This window comes from Copidosoma floridanum, unplaced genomic scaffold (genome assembly GCF_036245765.1).
Source record: "Copidosoma floridanum isolate Cflo_tuat_1 unplaced genomic scaffold, Cflo_Japanese_pri ptg000030l, whole genome shotgun sequence".
In the NCBI taxonomy this organism is placed as follows: domain Eukaryota; kingdom Metazoa; phylum Arthropoda; class Insecta; order Hymenoptera; family Encyrtidae; genus Copidosoma; species Copidosoma floridanum.
The window spans coordinates 5,440,033-5,456,769 of record NW_028321907.1 but is presented as its reverse complement, the minus strand read 5'-3'; the positions used below and the strand labels follow the sequence as shown (position 1 = coordinate 5,456,769).

At 33.0% G+C, this 16,737-nt stretch overlaps 4 protein-coding genes across 8 annotated transcripts; 2 read left to right on the top strand and 2 right to left on the bottom strand.

The window, feature by feature from the left end:
• Positions 1-505: 505 nt before the first annotated feature.
• Positions 506-3,357, bottom strand: LOC106643403 (7-methylguanosine phosphate-specific 5'-nucleotidase). 2 transcript variants are annotated; one of them, XM_014358515.2, is made up of 5 exons: positions 3,195-3,357; positions 2,853-2,951; positions 2,187-2,256; positions 1,177-1,763; positions 506-805 (listed from the first exon to the last, which is right to left on the bottom strand). In XM_014358515.2, exons 1-5 carry the CDS (start codon positions 3,219-3,221, stop codon positions 704-706), a joined length of 885 nt encoding a protein of 294 aa, XP_014214001.2. In that variant the 5' UTR covers positions 3,222-3,357; the 3' UTR covers positions 506-703. The 2 variants fall into 2 exon arrangements, with proteins under 2 accessions (XP_014214001.2, XP_089452360.1); XM_089596234.1 differs by lacking the exon at positions 2,853-2,951.
• A 345-nt stretch (positions 3,358-3,702) lies between these two features.
• Positions 3,703-6,836, bottom strand: LOC106643390 (uncharacterized). 3 transcript variants are annotated; one of them, XM_089596231.1, is made up of 4 exons: positions 6,420-6,836; positions 5,930-6,198; positions 4,326-5,845; positions 3,703-4,189 (listed from the first exon to the last, which is right to left on the bottom strand). In XM_089596231.1, the coding sequence occupies exons 1-4, from the start codon at positions 6,534-6,536 to the stop codon at positions 3,771-3,773; spliced, it is 2,325 nt and encodes a 774-aa protein (XP_089452357.1). In that variant the 5' UTR covers positions 6,537-6,836; the 3' UTR covers positions 3,703-3,770. The 3 variants fall into 3 exon arrangements, with proteins under 3 accessions (XP_089452357.1, XP_089452356.1, XP_089452358.1); XM_089596230.1 differs by having other exon boundaries at positions 4,326-5,841; positions 5,944-6,198; XM_089596232.1 differs by having other exon boundaries at positions 4,326-5,857; positions 5,948-6,198.
• LOC106643391 (uncharacterized) lies at positions 4,427-11,172 on the top strand. The gene is made up of 10 exons (XM_089596233.1): positions 4,427-5,092; positions 5,163-5,804; positions 5,893-6,112; positions 6,192-6,373; positions 6,458-6,862; positions 9,429-9,672; positions 9,795-9,950; positions 10,024-10,285; positions 10,372-10,830; positions 10,905-11,172. The coding sequence occupies exons 6-10, from the start codon at positions 9,484-9,486 to the stop codon at positions 11,162-11,164; spliced, it is 1,326 nt and encodes a 441-aa protein (XP_089452359.1). The 5' UTR covers positions 4,427-5,092; positions 5,163-5,804; positions 5,893-6,112; positions 6,192-6,373; positions 6,458-6,862; positions 9,429-9,483; the 3' UTR covers positions 11,165-11,172.
• Positions 11,173-11,870: 698 nt separating this feature from the next.
• LOC106643388 (7-methylguanosine phosphate-specific 5'-nucleotidase) lies at positions 11,871-16,155 on the top strand. 2 transcript variants are annotated; one of them, XM_014358496.3, is made up of 6 exons: positions 11,871-12,030; positions 12,449-12,690; positions 13,084-13,182; positions 13,356-13,425; positions 13,727-14,313; positions 15,060-16,155. In XM_014358496.3, coding segments are annotated over exons 1-6 (1,101 nt in total). In that variant the 5' UTR covers positions 11,871-12,029; the 3' UTR covers positions 15,162-16,155. The 2 variants fall into 2 exon arrangements, with proteins under 2 accessions (XP_014213982.2, XP_014213983.2); XM_014358497.3 differs by having other exon boundaries at positions 11,871-12,690.
• Positions 16,156-16,737: the final 582 nt, after the last annotated feature.

Genomic DNA, 16,737 nt, shown 5'->3' with positions numbered 1-16,737 from the left:
ATTGTGAATCGGCATCACTTTAAAAATTTATAAGAATTTAATAGAAGTATTAGAAATTTATTACTCAACATAACTGCTGATCAATAATGAATTATATATTGTTAAGACTAGATGTTTTTTAAAAATGTTTTAAAACTGTTATTGAAAGTAAAGTAAAATAATGACAAAGTTGCTATGATTTTCTAAATACTTTTTTTTTACGTATTCTAAAGTATATGATTTTCATACTTCAATTGTTTTTTGCTTCATCAATTGTCGATTTGTCAACAAGTGCGATCATCACCATCATCTAGATGAAAATATAAAATCGCCCGTTTAGGCATCTTAATTAGTTTTAAAACATATCTATGTCTTTCAAAAGTACTAACGTAACGCAGATATTCATATTTGAAATAACACTGGACGTTTTTGTTGCTCTTCGCGAAAGATATTGACATGACCAAGAAATTGATAGTATAAAGTGTATTTCAAAACAAGAAAATGATTACTCTGCAGACTGTTTACGTATTTATTTTTAAAATGTAAAAATGACATGTGAGATTTTTTAAAGGCAAAATTTATCAATTTTTTTCTGCATATAAAAAAAAAAAAATTATCTTGAAAATTTACAAAAACTTTTAAAGTTTTTAATAGTTGAAAAAACATTCATACAGATATTTTTAGGGTAACAAAGATTTTACAAGTTTCAAGTGGATACAGAAGATTAAAATAAAGGATTTAAAATATCCAAGACCACGTTCATAGTTTGGTCATCAACTAATACGATGTCGAAAGCCTCTTGATAAGACGGCAAACACTTTTCTACCTAAAAATTGAAAAAAAAAGCCAAATACAGTTAATTATATGACTTTTCTCGGTCTTCCTAACTCCTCCACTTGTAATGAGTTGCGAAACAATGATGGAAAAAGGTAACTTAAAAAAAAAAAAACAAATAAAAAAAATGTCTACATAGGAGATTAAAAAATGCAAGGACCTGATGGTACAAGATTTATACAGGATCAGCTCCCAGCTACCAATCGATACTTTCAAGTAAACAATATAGATTACCGTGGTAATGGTATAAAAAGATGTAATTAGAAAACTTTAAACATATTTAAACTACTGCAACAATAAAGTAAAAATCTTTTAAGTTTGACAAAAAAAAAAAAAATAAATAAATAAATAAATAAAACTTACGTGATCGTAAAGAAATCCAATTCTGAGAATAGTTTCGGTATCTTTTACTCCATCAGCCATTGTGGCATCACCTTCTGCATCACCCAGTAGGACAACATTGACACGTCCCTGAATGATTTTAAAATACTCGTTTTCAAGGGCGTGTTCATTTTTGTTAAACGGATGAATTAACCTTTGCGGATTCTCAAAACCTTCAAGTATTTTTCCATTAAACTTGAAGAAATTTGAGATCAAGTTAATGTTATCCATGTAAACTTCTTGTTGTTCCAATTGGATTTTTATGACATCACCGAAACCGGCACTGAATATAAGTATGGGAACGCCAAGAGCATTTAATTTGGTGAATAATTCCTTTGTCCTATCTCGCAGTGAGTTACCATATTTTTTGGTGACTTCGTCTATTTCTTTCTTGTCAAATGGAATTCCTTTAAATGTATTATGCTTTGACGCGTACCAATCTTCCATTGCCTTGACTTTTTCCTCTAGTGGAATGTTCGGATTTATTTCTATGGCTCTGTATTTCTCGTACGATGCTTCTGCTTCTTTTTTGACAAATTCGGGAAGTTGTTTACATTGTTCAAATATGCCTAAAATAAGAAAATAATTTTAATAATTATAAAAATTTATTTAGCTAAAAGCAAGTTGTGCAAAAGTAAAACGATCCTGTACAAAAAAAAAAAAAATGCAAAAAAATGCCAAACGTATGCAAGTATTTTTACTAAGAATTTCAAGGCATCCTCTTTGAAGAAAATTTATCAAGTACTTAATCGATGTACAATGTATGGAGTAGTCTATTATATTTTTGAAAGTTACTTATATTAAATATAACATATCTGCCAGAATTAACTTCGCAAAGGCATAAGAAGGAAAAAATTTTAATACCTTGTAAAAAAAGAAATAAAATAATACAAAAAAACAAAATTTTGAGGTACATGAAGAATGCATTATCACAGTAATTTTCAAAATAAAAATAAAGATGTAACCAAGATAAAGGAGTACAATCATATTACCGGCACTGGTAAAAAACGGCACTCCATTTTCGTGTTGCTTCGTCAGCGTGCGATCGAAATCCGCCACTAGCTGCAAAAATATAACAAGAGCGACAAAATAACAGCCCGTCTTTTTTAGCTTTTAATGTCATTTATTGTGATTTCGCGGTATTGAAACTGTTCAAGTGTTCACTGATAAAAAATAAACTATTAACAATGTCAAAGCAAATTTTTAAAAAACGTTGAAGTTGTTTGCTGCTATATTTTATAATTACTGTTTTTGAATTTTATCTGTTGATAAAACCATCAAATCGATACATTTTACTTTTACTTTTTTAGCGTTACTTTTGATATACAATGCACGATAAATCCTTAGGTGAAATGCAATAACAAAAAGTATGGTAGCGGACACGCTCAACGTTTTAAAAATGCTATAAATCGAACGTATAAGTAACCCATTTCTAAGAGATCGGCAAGATCGGTAAGGTAGGGATACAATGAAAATTGGATCGGAACTGACAACGGAAAATATAGGAAAATCCCTCCTGAATTCCTGTCAATGATCTGAGACTGAGACAGTCAAAACCAAGAATATAAGTATATACCCATATAGCCACACAACCCTTTTATGTTTAGAAAATAACCGAAAAAGAAAACAATTTAGAAATGACAACTAAGTATCCAAACCTGCAACTTGTTCGCGCCGTCTCTGATGATTTTGTTGATTTTTTGAAGAACCGTTACCCTGTCCTTCATATAAACATTGGTGGACCTTAGCGACAACATCTAAAATGTCACCCGCATTTTCAAATATTATTTTAAGTACAACATTAAGACAAGTCACATACTAACTAAAAGAGGACCAATGTTTTTTTGCGTGACAAAAACAATATGAGAAATCAATGAGAATTTTCTTCTATTTTAATAAACAAAATATCTTGTTTATATATATGCTATAAATAGTGTACCTGACATATTGACTAAAAAAAAAAAATTTACTGAGTAGGTACGTTTGAAGGGTAAACTTACATTCTCGAGTGTTAATTCGTCAGGCATATTGAAGTTGTGCAATATCAATGAATGTTGATAACTTTCGACTCAAATAAGCTTACGCACGTGGTTGTGATGATGTAAATAATGGCTCAAATGACTCATAACATAACCGAACTTGTTCCTCGTAGTACTTCAGGTACCTTGGGACAGTTGGGACTGGGACCTAAGAGTTCCAAGAACTTACGCGCCTCTCCAGGCGTGGTAGTGCAAGTAATTACTTTTAAGATTGAATTCACTTTGTCCAGATTCTTATGTACCTAACTATAAGTAACTGGAATAGTTACGTAGTTTCGTTTGCGCAATATTTATCTGTTTTTCATTAAAATATGGGTTTTTTCTTTCTCAACAAAAAAATACTTTGTATACATCATCATATATTTTGTTTTGTTAGAAAAGGTTTTTAAAACATCTATTGTTGGATTTTCTTCCAAAAAATTGGTTCTTTAATATTTTACGGTAAAATACTTTATTTGCGCATAAAAAATAATGTAAAAATATAAATATAAAAAATCGGTGTTCATTTAAAAATGCCATTTTGCCAAACGCATGAGACTAGAGTTCTTGGAATTCTAAGTCGAATAATTTTTGAATCACATCGTCCATTTGAAAATCGTCTGCAAGCTGTGCAATTAGTTCATCAACGAGTTTGTCTGCAATCCAAGAAACAATGTCCCAAGGTTTATTTTGAGTTGTGCTAGTATACATGGGATAAGACTCCAACGTGCAGTGATATTCTTTTCGATAATTGACTAGGTGTGATACTGTCGATTCAGATAACAGTAACTCAAATGCTGCATCGTTATTCAAGTGATTAGCTTGACAGCTTGCATTATTGTATTTTGTAGAAGCATCAAAACCTTCGAAATTTGTTAATTTCTTTTCATCATCTTCGTTGGCGCGGTAAGAGATTAACCGCATATTTTTTTCACCACTTATGGTTTCATCTTTGGCTTCGTATCGATTAGATTTAGCTAGAAAATAATAAGATTTCGTGTTAAATAAAATTAATAAAAATAATTACATGATATTTCGAAATGGAATGCTTACATATCTTGTATTTAATATTAGAAAAATATCAATTTTTTTGAGAAAAAAAATGAAACTTACAAGAATTTGTTTTGGGTTGACACAACTGAAGATACTCGTAAATTTTTTTCATTGAATTTTTCGGGATTGTTTTTGTATTATCTGGATCACTTTCAACCAACGACAACAAGTTTTCTACCATGGGCAGAAGGAATGAAAACCCTTTTTCTCTCTCATTTCTTTCGATTTCGTTTTCATTATTTATCCTACTTTTCCGCACTTTTTGATATTCTTTGGTTATTTTTGAGTTATCATCCTTTTTGTGCAATTGTTCATTAGAAATTTCATATTTTCTACTTAATTTTATTGATATGAGGCTTTCTGCATCTAAGTCCTGCTGAACGGTCTCCATCATAGTTTGTATCTCATCTTCCTTCACAGGCACATTAATTTTGTTAACTTTCATTCCCAACGCTTCGCAGGATGATTTTGCAGCAGGCTGGGTATTTGATTTTTTAAATAAGACATTCCCGGATTGTTTTCCTGACGCTTGACTGTGTCTTCTTGGCACTTGGAACATGTTGCGAGTATACTTGGGCAGGTAGGCTTTAGCTAATTTCATGTCCGTTGTATACATATTATATCGATTAGCCGCTGTTTTTCGATTTCGCTTCTTGTTAACTCGCGACGGTGTTGCGATTGTTGATTTGGCAGAATGGCTGGGCACTTGGGACTCGGCACAATTACCGGAATTCGGTCGAAATTTTGATAAGATCGCGATGCATCGATTTTCCGTCTCTGTACCCAAGAATGTATCTCTGTCATCCCCTGAACAATAGATGTCAGAGGTAAGTTGAATGTCCAAACAAATGTTTTTGAGCTGCACCACGACTTGAAGTATGTTTTTGAGTTTTCCAGGATGATTTTTCATCACTGAACTTGGAATGTGCTTCCAATAAGCACTCAAGGCAGTTAACAGTAGCTGATGAGCACCAATCAGTTTTTGTTCAATGGCTTGCATATGCATTATGACTGCTCTTCTACTTAGTCGAAAATTGCTGTCTGGAGCTGTGGCTTTGATATGCCTTTGAATGTCGGAAATTTGCCTACTGAGATCATACAAATAGTTTCTAGACAGTCTGGTAGAAAACTCCGCCACACGTTGCTGCCTTCTGAGTAAATCATTTTCTCCATCTGGCAGGGGAATTCTGTCAAGCTCGAATAATATAGAATCCAGAACAACGGAAATTTTTTTTTGAAGGGCTAATATTTTGGATACAGCAACGGGATCCGGATGAACAGGAATCGAGTCGTCATCATCATTGCTGAATCTATCTGGGCTTATATCAGGACTAGAATGATAATTCAAGTCACTGTTGTAATGGTAACATCTGCATTGAACCCTATCATTTTTGAAAGTTCGTGCCGAACAAGATTTTCTTATGTCAGTAAAATTTGGCCTATGAGAATCTGATGATCCTACAGCATGATAGCAATTTTCTTCTTCTGGAATGGCCAATAAAAAATTGTTACTACCAGTATCATTGTCTTTCGTTGGTGGTGAGTCCTTTTTTAAAGATTTACTTGAATGTTTCTCCTGAAAATTATTTATTCATTCATCAAACAATGTATTGTATATTGGTTTCAGAAAAAATTGTTATGATAAATAAGAAAAGAAAAACTAATTTCTTTCACTAACATTATCGGTTCTAAGCCGTGATTCCAGCAATGAATCAGATTCTAGTCTCATCAGCTCTCTGTCAACTTCTTCCAAGCTTTCAGCCAGTGTACGAGTAGATTTGTACTTTGGTTTGTTGTCAGCATAATCCTGTTGAATTGATTTTATGTGCTCTTGCTCTTTTAAAAAAGTCGTCCAAATAACTTCTTCTTTATTTTGATTTCTTTGTCTCTGCACATCACGAACTACGTGTTTGAATTCTTTCACAGGAACATGCTGGAAATTAGATTATGGACGATTATTCAAACTCACAAAATTAACAACGACTTTGTCGACTAATGGAAACGCGTACGATGTGATGTGCAATTGGTAAAATTTTCAAGTTCACAATTTCGGAAAAATCTCTTGCTAAACAACTTATGATCCTAGGTTTTAAATGTTGGTTGCAATGGTAAGTAAAACAGGGTAAAATGTATCAATGACATTTCTATACCCACCTGAAAATCAAAATCATTTCCATCCTCATCGTCCGCAGAACAGCATGATTTTTCTTTGGCATCGCAGCTCAGATACTTGTACTGCTCTGGCTTGGTCAGGCACGACATCATACGCATACATACACACAAAAGTGTACTACTCTCGCAGAAGATATACAAAAAAAATATAACCAGTGCGTGTATAGGTTATGTTTACTTTTGTGTTTACCCTGCTTTTAGTGCAATTGCAACAGCTGAAAACTCTCGCAACTACTTATTGGTGGCTACAGTAATAATCATTGTAAAATATTTTACCATTGAAACCATAAAAGAGAAAAAAAAATAACCGGTCGCATAAGAATGTAAAAAAAAGTTTGCGTGTTTTCGAAAAAAATAGAGAAAAAAGGAATGTGACGTCACGGATAGGGATAACGAAAAAACAGTTAAACAGTGCAACGAAACAGGTAACAGAACACTATATAATTGAATTGATGACAACAAATTAATACTCTTGAGGTCAGACAATGTTGGTTTTTATCACAAAATTTTTTTTACTTCCTTATACGCATTTTATTATACGTAAACTCTATTAATGGGGTTCTCCAGTAAAAAACTTTTTAGAAATCTGTTTTACATTTTTACTACAAGTCTGTGCCTGTCTAAGCGGTATTTAACTTCTGTTTATTAATCACCGCGACGTTAATGAAAATATATATACTCAGTGTCCCATTAAAATGTATATTTTTATGCACTTTTATATTAGGTACACCAATGGTCTGATGATGGATACTTTGTGGTCTCTAAGCGACATGCTTGAGTAAACAAATTTATGTACCCTAATATATAGTTAAACATGAAAATTTAATTTGTTTGATAAACTTATGTGAGTAAAAAAAATTTTTGTGAAGTACTTAGGAGGAAGTTATTTTACTGTAATATTATTTGTAAACTGTATTGCTGTTTTATTAGTATAAGATTATGAATTGGCATTAAAGTTTGTGATCTTATAATATGTTCATAAATTTCTTTTCGTGTCGCAGTATGACCAAAAATAAACATTTTTACCACTAGCACCACGTATAAATTTTGCTTAAGTAATTATAATCCTTTTGTACAAACTTTAGAAGCATTGACTGTAGTTATATGCGTGATAAATTCGAACGAAGAAAAAAAAATTGTGGCATTTGTAAAACTGCCTCTCCTTGCGATAACGAATCAAATTTTTGTTTATCTCATTTGTTTCGTTAAGATAAAAGTTTTTAATTAAAAAATACAGAAACTATCGTGATGCAAATTGAAAAATTGTTTCTTTTTTTTAAATTAAGCGTTACTCTTAAAAAACAGATAAGACGTGAAATCAACACGTCGATTGACGTATTTGCAGTATTTAAAAAAAACAACGTGTATTTATTCTGTTTTATTTTACATTCGTCGAAATGCATATACATATATTTTGTTTAGTATTGCAGATAACTATACTTGCCGATTTGAATTTGTGAAAATCATAAAAGTTATGAGCTTAATCAATTCTCTTTTTAAATCAATGCCTTGGTGAAGTATAAAGTTTTTAAAATAAAGTTGAAGTGCATTCAATTAAATATGGTAAAACAAATATTAAGTGATAGCTAAACTTTTCCAAGTTACGGTTTATTTCTGAAAAGCATATGATATCTACACAAAGCACGTATCTATTCACCATATACACCTACTGATATCGCAGTGGTTACTGTTAAAATACCTGATAAAATATTCTAATTGATTCTAAAAAGCTATCAGTTAATTATCTTCGTCGAGTGTAATTTATCAGTTAAAAGGCAATGCACAACTTCAAGTGTCGACACAAAGATTGAACAACTACGATCCTTCCTAATATGGTTTGGTGGGAAAGTTGTAAATTTTTAAACCTCAATTCGACGTGGAAGACTTATAATTACAAAACGTATTGGTGACAATTATATTTTTGCAGTAAGAAAAACAACCACACTTGCAAAAATATCACGGTTATTGCAAACGATATTTCTTTCCCTAATTACAGCAATTAAGGCACTTTCTTCAACTGTGGTCGTTCATCTTGTCTTTGTTAGAAAATGATACGGTGCCTACAAGTTGTAACGGCACAAAGGACCCTCCAGGCGCTATTTTACGATAGCGGAAATAAGTGTCGCGTCGATTTCTGTTACCACGAAAACATAATGTCGCCGCATTTTGTAAAATAGTAGTTAGGATAATGCTAATGTATACTTTTTGTGGCTTTACATGTCTTCGATACGAGTGTACTTTATATTGAAAAATAAAACTCCCACTGTGCAGTTTCTTAATATAAATAATTACAGGATATATCATTGCATACTGTTAGGCGTATACATAATTTGTGTGCATAGGTAGATTTGACAATAGTTGATTAACGGCTCTATTCGACTTGAATAAAAAATTTAGTGCAAAATGCAGAAAATTCGTTATTTTCGGTAAATTACAATTACAGAAACAAATATTTTCCGACTGAATATAATAGTCTTGAAAAAAATTTACTACATAAAATGAAGCATGACACAAGTGTTGCTGTGTTGACTTGGCCAAGTCGCGCCTCAGAAAATTGAGCTTGCACACCTCGTTTGCCGGTTCGTACCCAACGCGGGCGCGTGTCTGGCCGTTTTATCGATAAATGCTTTTATAAATAACTCGCACGTTATACCGTTATTGTGTAGGTGAGCGCAAAGGCTCGACAAAACGCGGAAGCTTTCGTTACACGCGTAATTCAATATAACGTCACTCTTGCATTTACATATATATGTATATGTATATATTTATTTATTTGCACGCAACCAAAGCAGCTCATTATATATTATTATGTCGTTGATATCGATTTTCCATTCGAGACTCTTGCTCGATTTTTTACCAGCCAATGATGAGAGTTTACATATAATTTCTTTTCATTCGAATCGAGTTGTTATTGTTTTTTAATTCTCTACACAAGATATATATATATACATGTTTACGCCTTGATGATTCAAAGTGTATCGAATTTTTTAGGATTATTGACATACAACTGATTAATACACCGAGGAAAAAAAAGGAAAAAAAAAAAATGTCGAATGAGCAAAAAAACAAACAAGTCCCTGAAACGGAACACCAAGAGCTGCGTCATGGAAATTCAAGAATTTTAGATTACCAAGAAATAAATAATTCAGAACGCGACGCAATGAAGGGGGACACGGTCGGCGAAACTCTATACAGCGCCAAATGGATATTAAACTCTCTCCTATCGCTTTCCAAAGTACATAATATATGTTGCATGAGCTCGTTTATTCGATCATTTTGTGTTTTTCTTGTGACTTATTTGAGCGCGTAACTACAACAAAAGTTTCTTTATTTTATTTATTTATTTTTTTTCTCCAGGTATACGAGGAAGGCTGGAACGAGTCAATAGAAAATGAATTATGCACGCTGTGGGACATGACGGCTGAAAAAGATGTGGTTGAATTTTTACTGGACCAGGAATTTTTTAAGATGGCAGAGTTCACCTTGAAAATTTCGGAAGAGCCAAGACTCACGGTCTGAACGTATTGCCAATTTTTTTTTAAAACTATTTATTGATCGATGAGACTTGGTGTTTTTTCACTTTTAGGAAATAATTGTCGGGATCGTTGGAAATATGTGCTGTCAAGCAAAGTCCCTTCAAGTCCTACTTAATTCGGAAGAGTTGGTTTCGTTGATCTTGTCTCTCGTAACATCTGACGATAAAGAGACGTTAATCCAAGTATTAAGGATATTACAAGCCGCATTGTGGGACGTGCAGAAAAATCCCGAGTCCCTTTGGTTGAAAAAAATTCAAGAGTGTGAAATAATCGGCGAGGCGATAACTTTTATTTTAAAAAGTTCAACGAGTGGTGATTGTTTTTTTTTTTCTTGCTCGAAATTAAATTTTTTCGGTAAATTTTGTAACAAAAAAAAACCCCTTTTTTGTATCCCCCAGACGAACTTTTGACACCTACGATCGACCTAGTATATTTAATTTCTCAAATAGAGCTGCCAAGTAATGATTCATTGGAAAGTTTATTTAACATTGATCAATTGGTGTTTGCTCTTTGTGAATCGATCACAGAATTAATTAGTCAAGAAAAACATTGTCACTCTGAGGCTCAACTTAAGAACATCGAAAGCTGGTTTAATATATTATTCAACATTATGGAGTTGAATTTATTAAAATTTTCGGAGAGTGCGGATGACGAAAACTTCAACAAAATCAATAACGTGCTAATCAAAATATTAGAACCATACGAGGAATCGAGTAATTTAATGTTACTGGATGAACAGAGTTTGTTGTGCATACATCGGTGCATAAAATTGACATCGTCTTTTCAAACGAACGAAATGCTTCCACCAGCGGAATTGATTCACAGTATACTCAAAGTCACGATCAATCTCAAAAGAGGTAATACCCGCAATTATTATCATACTAATTTGTTATAATAATAATTATTATAATTATAACTGTTTCGTACTCAGCTTCGTCAGAGCAAGATTGCAAAGATACCAACGATTTCAAAGATCTGTACCTGTATGCTGCAAGATATTGGAAAGAAACGTTAGAAAATATTAATAAACAAGAAATTCTAAAAATACTGCGGCTCTGCCAACCAAAAACTGTGAAAGATATTGAAACAGTAACAACTATCACAGAGTCGTCTTTGCACTCAATTGATAAGTTTTTGGAAGCAAAATCTATGTTGTCTTCTATTGAAGATAATACACAATTAGAGTTATAACTTGTAAAAATAAGTCTCGAGATAATATAGATTTTTCGTAAAAAAAAAAAAAAAGAAGCAATCAATTCGTTATTTCACGGACAAAAAACAATCAATTGAATTTTGTTTTCGAAACATCTTTCGAAAAATGAATCAATATTATTCCACTCGCACGCACGTTAGAAAATAAGCTCGCGCGGTATCTCGAAAAACGTTTATTTTGCACGTAGGATAGCGTGTGCGCGTCTACACTGTTAAATGTAAATAACATCGCACAAATTGTGCAAGGCCTCTCTCAATGTATAATGATTAGAAAGAGCCCCAGCACGTACACCCAGAATTGAGCTCTCTCTCTCTCTGCATGACGCGATAAGATTATTTGTTTACATCAGTAAGTATGGGACGTCGTTGTCGTACAGTCGTATCAATTAGGTATTTGCTCCGAGGAGGGTCTTTCGTCGTTGTCACCCGATGAGAAGCCGAGATACCTATATGTATATGTATGCATGCTCATATTCCTCTGTGTATTTTCCACTGTTGCTCATATACAGTATGAACCCTCGTATCTTTCACGTGCGTCATATTTTATTTTTATTTAAAAAAATCCCTGGCACCTGGCACTTTATTTTATATGTGTGTTTCCGTGCAGTTGGCAGCGCTGTATTTTGGCAAACGACTCGACTCTATCGAGAGATCGAGAGAGAGAGATGTGTCGTTTCCATGGCGCCGTTAAGTTGGCAGTAAACAGCAGCTGCTCCGAGAGCTCCGAAGAATAGAATTAGAACCCTGGCACATTCCTTTGCTCGTCTGCCTTTCATCCCGTTCAGATCAACAACAACAGTACAATCACTACTTATAATCGGGCGCCCAAATAAAGAGAACTCTAAGTAATAACGGCAGTGATAAGAAACATATTTAGTATTAAACAGGCCCCCCCCCTCCCCTCCCAAAATTACAACTACAACAGCAGTCGTAACACCATCACCTCATAATAAGTAAAAGCTGGCATCCAGCCCATCGTGTTATCAGTGGAGAGTACGCAAGCAGTGTGTAACTGTGTATAGTGTGCATACTCGGTCACGATTTCTCCCGACTCGTATCAGGGGCCTTATCCTCTAAACGTGTTGGCAGTCGATATAGCCAGTACACAGCTAAAGGAGCTCTCTGATTGGTCGAAATTGACTGTGTTGGCCTGGTGTCAGTTGTGTCACCCACCGACACCCGACACACTTAGAGGATAGGGCCCCAGTTGCCGTTGAGCGCGAGGACGGTGACGAGCTCTCCTCAATTCTCTTTTGTGTGCAGTGTGCTTATTTCTTGTCTGCTGGAGACAGCAGTCAACGAATTGTTCCGATCGTGCGGGCAGTTTTCCCTGCCTCCATCAGGATAAAGCTTCTTCGGCACTTATCGGTGCAAGAAGAGGATCAGCAGCAGCAATCATTTCCGCCACCGCCTTGCGTAGTCGTGTCACAATTCGTCAATTCCTCCGCATCATACCATCGATTTTCCACAACTTCAGGATGCCTAGAGAATTAACGCTCGAGGATGTAAGTCTTTTCAATTGTTTGCTTTTTTTTTTTTTTTTTTTTTTTTTTTTTTTTTTTTTCTCTCCTGTCAATCGCGTCAAGAGACCATTTTTTTCTGTTTGAATTATGATGTTGACTACATATAGCTGGGGTTTTTTAATTTTGACACTTCACACGCGCATTCGTGTGTAATATATATATATATACACACACCTGTATAGTGACAACTGACAACGTCACCGAGGACGAGTTTACGTATATATATATATGTGCACACAAGCATGAGCGCTGCACGTGTGTTTTATTAATGTATGCATACATGTATATTCCTCTATATAATAATTTATAATGATATATATATATACTGTTATGTGTATACGTTAAATCGTCGTCTGCGGGTTGTTCTTTTTTTAGCTGCCGACTTTAAGGTCTGCGAACGTTCACATCAAGGACGAGGCGACGGTCCTTAACAAGATCAACAAAATCGTCAGGGATGGTGCAAATAAACTACAGGTTTGTATACACACAGTTTTTATTTTTTTTATTTATTTTTTTTCTCCTCTTACATATTGCTGATTCGTTACCGATGTGTATACCGTTATACAAATTTGCTCAACTCTGCGCACGTCATTGTGTTTTTCAAACATCAAAGTGCGTACTAATTCGTCGTTCTTGGGTTTTTTCAGCTGGTGACGGACTTCGATCTCACGTTGACAAAGCAACACGAAAATGGAGTGCCGATTTTGAGCAGTTTCGGTAAGATAACTAGTTTCTCATTTAACTAATCGTTATTTGATCGTTTATTGGATAATAGTGATGCGATAAATTTTCTTCAAGGCCTTTGTAGAGCACGTAATTTTTTTTTTTTTATATCGCTTCGATTAATTGTTTTTCCTATTAGCAATTAATTCAGTGTCTATTTTTGAGAATGTTTTTTTAAGTGTTTGAATAGTTCTCATTAAAGTTCAATTTTTAACGTTTTTCGCGTTGAACTACTTGACTTGCATTGCTGCTTTTGTCAGTTTAAAAACTAATTGGAATTTTTTTTTCATTTCAGGCATATTTAGAAAATGTAAACAGTTACCTGAATTTTACAAGTCTGAGACAAAAGTGATGTATCAAAAATACAGAGCCATTGAAATAGATCCAAATATTCCACTAGAGGAAAAAGTCAACGCAATGAACGATTGGAATATGTCGGCACACAAAATGCTTCAAGGAATTCCGTTTGACAAGAAAGAAATAGATGAAGTCACTGATAGATACGGCCATTCACTGCGAGACAGGACAAAAGAATTATTTACCAAATTAAATGCTCTTGGTATTCCCATACTCGTATTCAGTGCAGGTCTTGGTGACGTTGTTAGAACACAATTGAGGCACCAAGAAGTGTATATGAATAACGTTAACATTATTTCAAATTTCTTGAAGTTCAATGGAAGTATGCTAGAAGGCTTTGAGAATCCGCAAAGGTTAATTCACGTGTTTAACAAAAATGAACACGCTGTTGAAAATGAGTACTTTAGAATCATCCAAGGACGTGTCAATGTTGTTCTAATGGGCGATACATTAGGTGATGCCACAATGGCTGATGGAGTAAAAGATACTGAAACTATTCTTAGGATTGGATTTCTGTACGATCAAGTAAGTTTTACTTTGTATACAATTTTTAAATATTTTTGTAACCATTCGGTATCATAACATTTGCAATTATGGAAAGCATTGATTTATTTGAATTCAAAAATTTTTAACTTTTACTCTACAATTTTGAATCATTCATTATATTTATCAAGTTCTCAATATGTGAGTAATAACAGAAGGTTAGAGGTCAAAGAAAAATTGCATTAACTTCATTTTCAAGTTTGCAAGAAAGATAAAATGATCTAATTACGCAATATCGGTTGATATGATAGTTCATGCAGGCTGAAACACATAAATGATAACAGTATTTCTCAAGAGCGTTTCTCAATTTCAGAACAAGAGTAGCCTTATATTCACGACTTGAATATGTTACTGGGTTAAATGATCAAATTTGAGTCGTGAAAGTACTGGGTTTTTAAAATTTGCAATATTCTATAATTATTATAGAATTTTTGTTAATTAACAGTTTGTTTTGAGCAAGTTGTTTACTTGTTATTATATTTCGTACCAAAATTTAGTAAAAACAAAGTGTTACGTATCATTTAATCTTTCAATCAAATAATAAAAGTATCTCGATGCGCTTACTGTTATCAGTATGATTGTAGTTCTGAATGGTATTCCATTTGCATTGCCACGGAACTCTTTGAAAAAAATTAATAAGCGATGAAATCTGAAATGTCAATTAAGCATTGTTAATTATGCTCTTCCATTATTGATAAGTTGTATTTAATTTTTATTTCAATTTCTAGGCAGAAGAATGTTTACCGTCTTACAAGGAGGCTTTTGACATTGTATTAGTGGACGACCAAACTATGAACGTAGTCTTGGATGTTTTAAGCTCTCTTTTCTAACGCACTTTAACATCCAATATTAATCTAAATTCTAGGATCTTTAATCATCCAAAATCATACTTTTGGATTGTCTGTACATTTGCTAGTTTTCATGTTGTTAATTTCGTGCTTAAAATGATCTTGTAAATTTTTGCATTTACAAGTGAATGCATCTGTGATTCTTTTATTAGTAAATGAATCAAAGTTAAGTTTGAAAGAAAAGGTGAAAACCGTCAGAGGTACAAAACGTCACCTTAGTTGATTGGTGCATTAATAAAAAAAAAAAAAAATTATTTGTTTTAAAGAAACTTTCGATATCATTGCACTTGAAAAGATATCTTTGAGGCTTCTTTACTTTAATTAATCGAATATATATGTATACATATGTCGTATTCTGTTAGACGCACATATAATTTGTGTCACAAACGCTGGTCGTATATAACTTTGATTAAGAGAGCACATCGATTGTTGTAGAAAGTTAAGTCTCTCACTTTGATTTTTCGTTGTATAAGTATATTAAAAAAAACGTCTCGATAATCGTTTTATTATTTTTAAATAGTTTATTAACGAATTATTTACGTGAGATTGAGTTATTCACTTTCGATGTGCGAATTTTGTTTTTTATTGATCACAATGAAACTCTTGGCCCATGTATACTATGAATTAGCAAATAAATTATTGATATCGCAATACGCGCAAATACACAATCGTTATGTACCAAACGAAACATTATTTTACCATAGCAACAACACTTGAAATCGTTATTAATTTTGAACTCAAGAATTCCTGCTTGTGAAATTTCTACACTATTAACCACTGACACTTTGAGCCAATGAGTTGTAAAAACTCTATTGTTTATAAATATTATTTACTAATGCGTACACAAAATGACACATACAAAATACTGTTCTATACATAAAAAAAAAAAAAAAAAAAAAAAAAAAAAAAAAAAAAAAATTGTAGCCTGTGTAGTCTAAATTATAAAGCGAAATAAAAATATATTTTTTATTACTTACTTTTGAAATAACTTGTTTGTGTATTACTTGTAACAATGCAACATTCACGTGACCGAAATATTCTGCTTGGTACTTTAAACTTTATTTATACCTAGAAGATTAATTAGATGTACAGGGAATTTTTAATCACTTGGAAGTTTATAGCATTTTTACATTTTTAAACCTTAACTTGTTGCTTTTGTACATAAAGTTATAATAGTAAAATCAAACAAACTTAAACTAATTATTGATCCAAATAAATATTTGTCAAAAAAAAACCATTGTCTTATTTGTTGACCACATCAAACATAAAAATATTAATTTTAAGATGCCGAACGCTGTATAGGTCCACCATAAATGTTTCTTGCAGATCATTATTTTTGAAGAGTATTATTTATCATCAAACAACCACATCTTGAGAAAAAATATATTTACATACGTTAGTATTGTAAAATAAAAGATAATTTCCTAAAAAAAAGGATGACATGCCATAAAATTCTTTGTATTTCATTGGAAATAATTAAACACGTAAAGTTGGTGAACTCAACAAGTTACTCAAGTATGCTTATTTGAGTATTTTTATGTGGGTAAAAGTACCAGTA

What these genes read in the sequence shown, in the direction of transcription:
- LOC106643390 (XM_089596231.1), bottom strand. Translation starts at nt 6,536, where the DNA reads ATGCGTATGATGTCGTGCCTGACCAAGCCAGAGCAGTACAAGTATCTG. An exon ending in GATAATGTTAGTGAAAGAAA is followed by an intron (nt 5,846 to 5,929) that starts TTAGTTTTTCTT and finishes AATAAATAATTT; the next exon opens with TCAGGAGAAACATTCAAGTA. An exon ending in TCAACCCAAAACAAATTCTT is followed by an intron (nt 4,190 to 4,325) that starts GTAAGTTTCATT and finishes ATTATTTTCTAG; the next exon opens with CTAAATCTAATCGATACGAA.
- LOC106643403 (XM_014358515.2), bottom strand. Translation starts at nt 3,221, where the DNA reads ATGCCTGACGAATTAACACTCGAGAAT. An exon ending in ACGAATTAACACTCGAGAAT is followed by an intron (nt 2,952 to 3,194) that starts GTAAGTTTACCC and finishes GTGACATTTTAG; the next exon opens with ATGTTGTCGCTAAGGTCCAC. An exon ending in TTGGATTTCTTTACGATCAC is followed by an intron (nt 806 to 1,176) that starts GTAAGTTTTATT and finishes TTCAATTTTTAG; the next exon opens with GTAGAAAAGTGTTTGCCGTC.
- LOC106643391 (XM_089596233.1), top strand. Translation starts at nt 9,484, where the DNA reads ATGTCGAATGAGCAAAAAAACAAACAAGTCCCTGAAACGGAACACCAA. An exon ending in TTTAAAAAGTTCAACGAGTG is followed by an intron (nt 10,286 to 10,371) that starts GTGATTGTTTTT and finishes TGTATCCCCCAG; the next exon opens with ACGAACTTTTGACACCTACG. An exon ending in CACGATCAATCTCAAAAGAG is followed by an intron (nt 10,831 to 10,904) that starts GTAATACCCGCA and finishes TTTCGTACTCAG; the next exon opens with CTTCGTCAGAGCAAGATTGC.
- LOC106643388 (XM_014358496.3), top strand. An exon ending in GAGAATTAACGCTCGAGGAT is followed by an intron (nt 12,691 to 13,083) that starts GTAAGTCTTTTC and finishes TTCTTTTTTTAG; the next exon opens with CTGCCGACTTTAAGGTCTGC. An exon ending in GCCGATTTTGAGCAGTTTCG is followed by an intron (nt 13,426 to 13,726) that starts GTAAGATAACTA and finishes TTTTCATTTCAG; the next exon opens with GCATATTTAGAAAATGTAAA.